The following is a 10,987-nucleotide window of genomic DNA, read 5'->3' as shown; positions in this document are numbered from 1 at the left end:
TGCAGGAATGCAGCGTAACAACCTCTCCGATGTCTACGTAGGTACTGAGGAGGTCTAGCTAGGAAGACCACACTCTCCGGGGAAGGGATGCCGTTTGTCGAAATTTACTAAAAGAAAATAATTTAATGATAGTTCTACGTAGTTATAAGCATTGAATGATACCTCATTTTCTAGCGCACGCGTCACGCTATGACGCCCAGGTCATTTAAAAATGGCGTCTGGAGGGGAAAGAATTTAATTTTTAGAAAAAAAAAATTCACCAAGTGATAGTTTCGGGTAGCAATGACAGGGTGAGCGATTACAACTGAAACGTGATATTTAAAGAATTTTCGTGAAAATTTCACCGGGGTGGCCCCCCTTGATACAAATGGATTTAAAATGTGCATACACATATTTGTGCATACAGACGGTATGTAATGTTGACAATTAGTTCTCACACTTAAATGTCAATGGCTTATTATTATTTTTTGTTTTCATGTTCTTGTATGCACGACGGAACTATCAAATACAACAGTTTATCAAGTACCAGACCGTAAACTAATTTCCTAAAGAACTTACAAAATATTTTCTTCGGGTCAACAAACTCGGTTGTTATTGACCTACTAAACTCTCCCGAGCAAAGAAACAATTGAGTTACTGACTTATCTTACATAAGGTCGGACGTCATAGAAAGATTCACCATGATTTCGTCCAATTACGAAACCAGAAGTTTATTTAGAAATCTTAGCTGCGATAAGGTATGATTAACTGGCTGACCGAATTGATACATATAATCATAATGGTAACAACCTTGAAAATTATGTCCGACTTTGATCGTGGATTCCATTGTTAAGTGGTCGTATAACACCACTGATCATAGTCATCGGGCACTACCATATACTTATTAATCAAATCAGAATTTGATTGGATGATATTTCATGAGTGCGTAACGATTATTCTCTACTTTCATTATGATACGAATTTCTGCCCAGTTAAACTATACAACATTTTTAAGTCAGGCATGGTAAATATTAAGATGAGCATCACACTGATAATGGCATACTTTTTGTCTTAGGGTTTCATTATAGAACATTGCATTGCAGTTGTTTATAGTGAGAGTTTATACAGAGAGGTATATAATGAGTGAAATATAGCATAATAGATTATGATAGGTTTAAAATTATTTGCAAGAGTCATAGGTAAAAAATAAAGGTTCACATTCTGTGATAGTGCATAATGTACATGTAGTATCAAATACCTAGGTTTATCAAGATTTTTGTATACCCTAAAATCTGGGTTTAGACAGTAGTTTAAGGGGAGCTAAATTTCCCATTATTTTTTAATCCATTGTATAAAATTGCAATTGTACTTGTATGTCTTATCACCTACCCCATTAGGTGTATCAGAAAAAAAATATTTTTTTTAGGAGTTAGGCCATATTTGATATTACAGTTAAAAAAAAAACTGTGTCAAGGGTGAATAGAAATATATCAGGGTGTGTGTGATCTATAAGGAAATAGGCAAGAATTGTTTGACTAATAGGGTGGTCAACAAATAAAATAGACTTAGTAACCATATAGTAAGCGTCGATTGATTATCTTAAATGGTTAGACAACTTTATGGATGGGGATGACAGGTAGAAATGGACATTGAACTGCCTAGTGTAGGCCTTATGGTCTCTTGCAGTCTTCTTCATTCTTATGTTCTTATATAATAGACTCTTTCCCTGAGAAAAGTATTAGTGGGGACCAGGAATGGAGGAAAATATATCTCTTCATATCCCTATTCCCCCATATCAGTCAAAATACTCATTTGTTATGTTCATAAGGCCTCATAGCACCTATACATTAAATGCTATAAGTCATGAATATGTGTGCAAATATAGATGTAGAAAATTCCTTATCAACAGTAATCTGCACTGGTTTTTGATTGAATGATATTTAGAAATCCCCCTCTGGTAAATCTTAAGAGTGCATGAGTGAAATAAAAAAAGTTTAGTAGGAATAAGGGACTTTAAAGTGATACGTATCTCACTAAAAGCAAAAGCATGGAATGAGGCAAATCATATAAAAAATAATGATAAATACAGCTAAGTAAATAATATATATAACTAGCAGAAACATTGTGGAGAATTGTAATGGGATAAGTGGAAAACAATTGGAAATTAGTAATCATGGGCAGTACATTCTTGAATTTAGCAATGACTCTTGTAATAATCCAGTGGGCAAAAGAACCCACAATATATAGAAGTGATAATACATATAGATAATTGGAAGAAATTGAGAATATAGACAAAGTTGAAACTAGACAAGAAGTTGATTGTAGGTATAATAAATTGCTCCTTTACTATATACTGCAATTAGTAAATACATTTAGGTAAATAAACATGCAAATATATTTGCAGATGATACCAGGTCATGGAAAAAGTGAAAATGAGGGTTATAAACTAACAGGGAGACCTAAAGTTTCATGAATGGAATCAGGAGCGGAAAATGAAATTCAATAAAAAGAAATGTGAAATTGGAGCTGGGCAATGAGAATATCCGGAGATACTTATAAATTGCTGAAGAATATAAGAGTAGCACTTCATTACATAAAAGAAAAAAAAATGGAAACCTGATTTGCCTTAGACTGGAATATGCAGGAATGGTGTTGCTTACAACACATAAAGATATATGGTAGGAAAAAATATATATATAATACAAATGGTGGCAATCAAAATGATACCAAGGCTAAACAAAATATATAAAGACTGAGAAAACTGGAACTTCCTACATTAGAAGATCAAATAGAGGTGACATGATAGTGATGTTTAGATCAAAGAAAGTTATAGGGACAAAAGAGACAAAAAGAATTTTCTGATTAAAACTAGATTAAAAGATGTTAGAATTTTTTTCACATTAATGTGTAGATTTATAGAACAAATTGGATGAAAACATTCAAGCCAGCAGCATAAATGAATTTAAGGAAAGTTTGGTTAGTGAAGTCAAAGAGACAGGACACCAAGAACACAGCCCCAGCCCCACATACTACAACTAGGTTAATACAGCTAGGTAATTGTATAAACACACACACTGAGTCTTGTCTCCAAGTCTCCAGTTTATCATAGCCTCAAATTCATGTGCAGTTCCAACTTGGTCTGTATCTTTGCTTTCCAATTATTATACTGTATTTAGATTTGAATATTGTTCCAGTTTGGGCTATATCACCTAACTATTCCAAGTATTTATGCATCTACATGGGAAACTGTTTTTTCACATCCTTTAGACAAGTAGTCTTCCATAATTTGTTCTCATGACCTCTTAAAGTCCTCCTAATACTAATCAAAAGACCTCTTCTATCAGTATAATCTATCCCCTTCAGTGAGTTGAATATTGTAATCATATTACCTCTTCCTTTTCAATCTTTCAAAGTTTGGTGACCCAGTGCTATTACCTAGTTGTACCTAGTTGTATTTACATATTTGTATTATACGGGAAGAGAGCTATGCTCATGGTGACCTGTCTTTGTATCTCTCAGCATCAGGTTTTTTCTTAAAATCTTGAATAGTGTTTGCACACACTGTTTCGTTGTTTAATTTGTTCCAAATATCTAACACTCTGTGTGGGAAGCTGTTCCTTTTCAGATCTCTTCTGTAACTGTCCTCTTTTAGTTTCTTTTCATGTCCTCTTGTTTTACCATAATCCCATATTAACAAGTCATTCTTATCTAAGACTTCCATTCCTTTCATTATTCTATAGATAGTAAGTAAGTCTTACCTCATATGATTTATCTGCCAGGCTGGAGACCAGTTTGATTGCATCCCTCTGTATTTTTTTGATCTTGATCATATCCTTCACTCTGTATGAGGATTATACCAATGACACATATTCCAGTCTAGGATAGATCAGAGCTTCAATGACTTTTTTCATCATTTCTTCATCGATATAGTGAAAAACCACTTTAATCTTCTGTAGCAGTCTATACATCTCTCCCACAATTCTGCTCATATGTCTGTCAGGTGACAGGTTGTCTTTTATCAACACTCCCAAATCTCTCCTTTTTTTTTCGCTTTTGTAATCGAATCACTTTTCAAGGAATAGTTTAAAGATGATCTTTTATAACTATTGACCATTTCCAGTATTTTGCTTTTATCAAGACTCCCAAATCTCTCTCCTTTTTTCGCTTTTGTAATGGGATCACTTCTCAAGGAATAGTTTAAAGATGATCTTTTACAACTATTGCCCATTTCCAGTACTTTGCATTTTTTTTGTATTGAAATTCATTTCTCATTCTTGGCTTCAAGTAAAAACAGTGTCTAGATCTCTTTTCCATTATGTGTGTGTGTGTGTGTAAATTCATAGTATTACCCATAGATTATGCAATATATGAACCCATGATCTATCTGGGAGGGAAATAATTCAGTCCAACATGTGATACAAGACTGTGGTTGTGATGAATTATTCAGAATGGGTGGAAAAGAGTATATGAAGAAAAAGTTAAGTTGAAAGGAATTACAAAAAAATGTTAAATAGAAAAGGAAATTATGAATATACTAAGAAACTAAGAAATACTGGTAAGGGATGTGCTAGATAGAAACATGCCATAGCTGCAGCTGCAGATAGAAAGAAGAACGCATTTCAGGAAAATCAGCCATTCAATACATTGCCCCAAGTTGCTTTTGTATTAGACACATGACTCCCTAGTGTCAGGCAATAGCACCCAGATTGGTCCACAAGTTAATCAAGGAAGGAATATTGTTTTATTGTCTGGGTATGGCTTGGGTGGGGTAGTGTAATATGAAGTGTTCTGTCCCCTGCAATTGTTGCATCTAAGGCATCTTACTTTTGTGGCTAGACCTATTCTGTACAGGTATAATTTTAGTATTGGGTAGTGACCTGAATACAGTCATGCAAGTGTGGTTATTGCTTCTTTTGAGAGGGACTTTTCTGTGGGGCTAATGTACAGTGGGTTGCTGGAGGTGGGAGTTAGGTAGTCAGTCTTGGGGTGTCTGCTTTGTGATCTGAATGTGAATGTTTTTTTGTATGGATGTATTGTGTGGTGTAGTGGGAAGGTTGTATATGTTTCAGTAGTACACTGCTGTTTTTTTTTTCCAATTCATTTACTTGGACTTGTTTGAGGTAATGAGGTGGGTGGGTAGTGTTGAGGGCTCTTTTGTTGAAATGTGTACCTATTATCCTCATGTGATGTTATATGGATACAATTTATGTTTTGTGTATAGGTGTTTTGTTGGAGTGGTTTTAGTGCACCCTGTTATTATTTTCAATTGTGTCTTTTTGTATAGTGTCTTATTTTCTAATTGAGTGTGAGTCTTAAGAACTGTTTATAGATTTTGATTCGAGTTTCCCTCTGCTGTCCGAAGCCTGTAGTTGTGACTGATGTTAGTATGTTAATTTTCTTGTCGGTTTTCACTGTCAAATCTATGATGTGTGGACAGGTCATGTGAATATCAAAAGTAAACCTTATATATATATATATATATATATATATATATATATATATATATATATATATATATATATATATATATATATATATATATATATATATATATATAGTGAAAGGGTCTGTTCATTCAAATTTGCTATTAATGTAACATCACATCCAAAATCTAGTTTCCCTCTAAAAAGATATATAGAAGGACCTAAGGACTGTTTCTAGCTACTGTATGACTGCATGTTTCTTGGCAATGAAAGTAGATAGTTTTGTTTAAACATATATTTGTTAATTCTATTCTTATTCTGCAGGGATAAATGGTGCAGTACATGCATAATTTCTTTTCTAGAAATTCTCATACTAGTCTTCCCTTATCATGCATGTTTTCTTTATTTATTTGTTAAACTCTCTTCAATCATTTGCCTTCATGTTGTCACTTTAACTGAATACTGTTGTATGAAATGCAAAACTGGTTGAATATGAAAAAGTTTAATAAATTCTGATGAAAAAGTCAGTTGTCAGATTAGAAATTGGTAATACAGTAATGCATTTTTTTGTTTTTGTTTTTTGTTTCAGAAACTTGATGGGAATTGGTTTGAAAGTAACTAGATACCAAAAAATCATTTATGGACCACCATAATAATGGAAATGCTGAAATCAAGAAGTCGACCACGTGTTTCAAATCCAAAGACAAGTAAGAGGCCTGGTCAGTGTAGAATTTGTAATACAACATTCACTGATTCATCCAACCTGACGAGGCATATTCGTACACACACAGGTGAAAGACCCCATCAATGTTTCATTTGTGATGCGGCATTCTCTCGATCGTCGCTACTCAAGTCTCATATTCGGACTCACACAGGCGAAAAGCCTCACAAGTGTCCGCACTGTAACGGCGCGTTTGCTCATCCGACGTCTCTTAAGGTTCATTTCCGTATACACACTGGAGAGAAGCCGCATAGATGTGCAATATGTGGTGCCGCATTCACTCAAGCGTCACACCTCATGGGTCATATCAGGACGCATACAGGCGAGAAGCCGTATATATGCAAGATATGTGAAGCGGCATTTGCAGCTTCGTCTGCTCTAAAAGTCCACGTTCGAACGCACACAGGCGAAAAGCCGTACGCATGTTCATTCTGTAAAGCGGCATTTTCTCGTTCAGCTCATCTTAAGGTGCACATTAGAACCCACACAGGGGAGAAACCGCATATTTGCAAAATATGTGGTATCGGATTTGCTCAGACCTCTTCTTTGAAAAGACATTCTGTAGTACATGCAGGTAAAAAGGAGGAGGCTCGGGAAGAGATTCATGAGCAAAAGACAAAAATCAAAATAGAAAAAGTTGTAAATAATGATCATACTAATAGTTATGCAAATAATGTACATGCTGATAAACATATTAACAATTATCAAACTGGTTGTGTAAATGATTATCACACTGATAATCATGTATATGATGATCACACTGGAAGTTCCATAGATATTCCAGGAAAGATAAAAGTAGAGATTAAAGTGGAAGAGCATGACTTGGATGAAGAAATTGTTTGGCAGGAGAACTAGGAATGTTATGATGTAACAGTAGTGTTTATATGATCTCTATGTGAGTCTTCTAGGGACAACCAAGTGTCATTAGATATTTTATTTCATTGATATTTGGTTTGACTTCTGATACAGGAAAATTAAGTTTGATCAGTGTTGTTCCATAGTAAAGTGTGTTTAAGATATATTAACAAAAGTGTTTTGTATAAGAGACAGCTCTTTACATCTAGTCCTGATCCATATACATACTGTATTATATGCAAGGTAACTGAATAATTGTGATAAGATTCAGTAAATAGAATACTCCTACTGGTTTTTAATGAACTTGACATGAAACATGTTTATTAAAAACCACCTTCCAGAGTGTCAGCTCCGTATAACTTTTACTCAGTTATACCTAATTCATTCCTCCATTTACAGTATCTACAGGATAGGAGCAATACTTATAGGATCCTGTCTTTGTGTCTCCAGTGATGAAAATTTTCTTTAGATTCATTTCAATTGATTGACTAGATAGTTTAATGAGAAATTAATGTATCTGTGCAGATAACTTGTGCTGGTAATGCAGTAAAAATTAAGTATTTCAAATATTGACATAAATGGACAATAGCCACTTCTGACCAGGATTAATAATGGCTATAAGAAAGTAATAGTATCAGGTACTTGTCAAGGGATGGAAAATATTGGATTAAAATTTTCATACATATGGTACTTTTTAATGAAGAATAAGTGAAAATGATTTACCATGATTGACACACATTTCATCAGATAACCATATTTAAGATGAGTCAGTCAAATGTTGCATCCCCTCACAATTATGGCATATTAGTTTTATTTTTGTAATAAACTTACCTACTTAAACAATGCAATAATCATAAGTCCTCTTTGACCTGCATCGAATGCTGTTTATTTAATAATTTTTGATAATATTCTGACCTCTCTCCCTGCTCACTTGACTGAATGTTACATGACAAAAAGTGTTCCTACTTGTCAACGTGGTGTTTTGTTATATTTACCTAACCAAGATATATAGAAAAAAGGACTCTGTCAAATTTGACTTTAAATTTGTTATTATTATTATCATTTATTTATTTCTATTAAACTTTGTTTTGTTAAGTTATTCAAAAACAATATAAAGAAATACTGTTTTCCGTACAGATGTATACCGGTAATCTGTATGGACAGCAGTATTTCTTTACATCTTTCAGTAAGCTTGTCCTTTTCTAGGAAATATTGTCACTCCCATCCTAAAATTCCCTATCTATTTTGTCCGTTCCTTTCATTATTCTCCATACAGATCTTGCCGCCTCTCTGCCTTTATTCCTAGGAGTGATCCAGATCCTTTTTCAAAATAATATTCATTAGATTTTCAAGGTTTTATTATTGAGCACATTCATTACTAAATTAAAGGTCATTAGCACTTTCCATAATCCTTTCTGTTTACTGACCTCTGAGCTTTAAATAAAAAGGTATTTCTTTTTCTTTTTCACTGTTTTCACCTATAATAGGACCTGGCAGTTTGATTTTTTTTCTTATTTTGGATGGAAATTTAAAATATGCAGATATAACTGACCTCTGAGCATGATCTGTGATTTGCATGTATGTAGAGAGCAAAATTCCCTCTTGCATTTGTTTAACCCCTTACCCAGCAAGGACGAGTAAACTCATCTTCACCCAATTTTTCTTTATCAGAGTGTGATGAGTAAACTCATCCAAACATGATGTTCCAAAAACACACAGGCGAGTATAATTGTTGAATTTGTGCCCTTCTTGGCAATCAGCAAGTATACTCAGTGAATCGTATATCTCGTAGCTGTGTCTCTTCCACCTCGGTTTACATTTGTTGATAAGGTATCAAAGAAACCCATAGTTTTTGAGTACATACACTCGTTTTTTTTATATATATATGAATTATGCCCAGATATCGAGGTCAGAAGATGAGAATGAATATGAAGCTTCAATTAGAAGCTTGGATACATCAGATGAGATTGCAAGTTCATCTGACAATGGCTATTCTCTCTCAAGTGAGGAGGAGGGTTTACAACATTGGTGTTGACATGTGTCAGAACAAAATATGTTTCCTCCACCACCATGCTTCCCATTCACTGGAAATCCTGGATTATCAATTGTAAAATAAGATATATAGAAAAAGTAAAATAAGTGTGTAATTGCCCTTTACTTTTGATTCTAAAGTTGGAAGAAAAAAAGCCAATAAAAAAGGGAAGACCAATCACATTTTTGCTGGAAATGGTATCTTTAAAATAAAATTTCAAGTAAAGTAATGGTAATAGATAAAAATAAAAAATATTTCCATAATCAGCATGAAAAATACTACAAGAAGCAATAAAAAAATTGTCTTAAAGTTAAATGTTTCCTCCAAAAAAAGTTGCTGGGTAAGAGGTTAACGAGTGCCCAATCAGAGTATAAGTGGCAGTGCCACACCCCTGATTTCAACTAGAGGTAGTGAACTAGTCAGAGGACTGTCAATTATTGGTGATCAGTACTGCCTCTTCTAGGAGTGGTGCCATATTTATGTTTTGAATGTTATTTTATCTATTTATTTTTAGCTTACCCAGTTATGTGAGACCTACCATAGTTGATATGCTGTGTCACAATCTGTGCATATCACTTTACTAATTGACCCAAACCTCCCCTTTATCTGATTCTCCTACCTGATGGGCTTCCCACCTACACATCAAGCAATGTATGAGGCATGGAAACCACACACCAGCCCTCCCTCCCTCTCTGTGCAACACTCAACACCATGAACCCAAAATGAGCCTTGGTAATGCTATGATGAGATGGTCTATAAAGATAGAAGAAGGTGAGGAGGAGGAGCCCATGCCAGGAGGCACATAACAGCAGTTGAAGCCATCACTTGGACTGTTGGGGCAGGTAACAGTCACTGCTGGGTATTGGAGAGAAGTGCAGGATTCAAACCTACATCCAAGCAAATGAAGGAATACCATACTTCTGATTATGCCACAAGTGTAAATAAATGTGTGTGACAAGATATACAATCTATATGTTCAGTGTTGCATGGGATATGAAAATATTGGGTCTCAATCACAAAAAAGAAAATATTGAATTAAATATATATTGATTTACAATATAACAATTTGATTATCACAATATCACATCAGTGATTATGTATGAGGTTTCAGATTTCAGTATGTTAAGATATTATTAATATAGCCTCAGTGGCACACCATATAGTTGTTTTTCTAATAATAAAATGGTGCTTTAATCTTAGTTTGTACAAAGCCTTTCAAATTTACCTAGTATTACATGGGAAGGGAGCTATGCTCGTAGTAACCCGTCTTTGTATCTTTCAGCATCAAGTTTTTTCTTAAAATCTTGAATAGTATTTGCACACACTGTTTCTTTATCTAAGTTATTCCATATATCCAGCACTCTGTGTGGGAAGCTATTCTTTTTCTGATCTCTTCTATAGTTATCCTTTTTGAGTTTCTTTTCATGACCTCTTGTTTTTCCATTGTCATTTTTTAGTAAATCATTCCTGTCAAGGATTTCCATTCCTTTCATGATTCTAAATATAGTCAGTAGATCACCTCTTTCTCCTCTCTGCTCTAGTGTTGGTAGTTCCAATTTCGATGATCTTTGTTCGTATGTTAAATTGGAAAGAGCTAGTGCCAACTTTGTTGTTGCTCTCTGTATTCTTTCTAGTTTCCTTATATTCTTTTTAGTACTGGGTGTCCATAGTGTCGCTGCACATTCCAGTTTTGGTGTAATCAATATAACTACTGTGTAAATGTATAAACCTGGGAGAAAATAAAAACATCCTATTTCACTCCCCTTCTGATCTACATATACACTGGAAAGAAAATTGACTTTGGCTATTTCTGTGTCATTAGCTGAAGGTAGCAAGAGATGGGGAGCAGTCACCAATTGTCAGCCTATGTAAAAATGAAGAGGAAATGCAAAGTAAATACAGAGAGATCTTTGGCCTGATGTAGAGACTGAGTGTCAGTCCCTTAAGGTCACCAATTGTCAGCCTATGTAAAAATGA

At 34.4% G+C, this 10,987-nt stretch overlaps 1 protein-coding gene across 2 annotated transcripts; it reads left to right on the top strand.

Annotated features, from left to right (window-relative positions):
• The first annotated feature begins 474 nt into the window (after nucleotides 1-474).
• On the top strand, nucleotides 475-9,949 carry LOC143031569 (uncharacterized). 2 transcript variants are annotated; one of them, XM_076195592.1, is made up of 3 exons: nucleotides 475-737; nucleotides 5,992-6,109; nucleotides 6,194-9,949. In XM_076195592.1, the coding sequence occupies exons 2-3, from the start codon at nucleotides 6,058-6,060 to the stop codon at nucleotides 6,976-6,978; spliced, it is 837 nt and encodes a 278-aa protein (XP_076051707.1). In that variant the 5' UTR covers nucleotides 475-737; nucleotides 5,992-6,057; the 3' UTR covers nucleotides 6,979-9,949. The 2 variants fall into 2 exon arrangements, with proteins under 2 accessions (XP_076051707.1, XP_076051706.1); XM_076195591.1 differs by having other exon boundaries at nucleotides 480-737; nucleotides 5,992-9,949.
• Nucleotides 9,950-10,987: the final 1,038 nt, after the last annotated feature.

Source organism: Oratosquilla oratoria, chromosome 12 (genome assembly GCF_046742065.1).
Source record: "Oratosquilla oratoria isolate Oo_2021 chromosome 12, ASM4674206v1, whole genome shotgun sequence".
Classification (NCBI taxonomy): domain Eukaryota; kingdom Metazoa; phylum Arthropoda; class Malacostraca; order Stomatopoda; family Squillidae; genus Oratosquilla; species Oratosquilla oratoria.
This window is presented reverse-complemented; position numbering and strand designations above follow the sequence as displayed.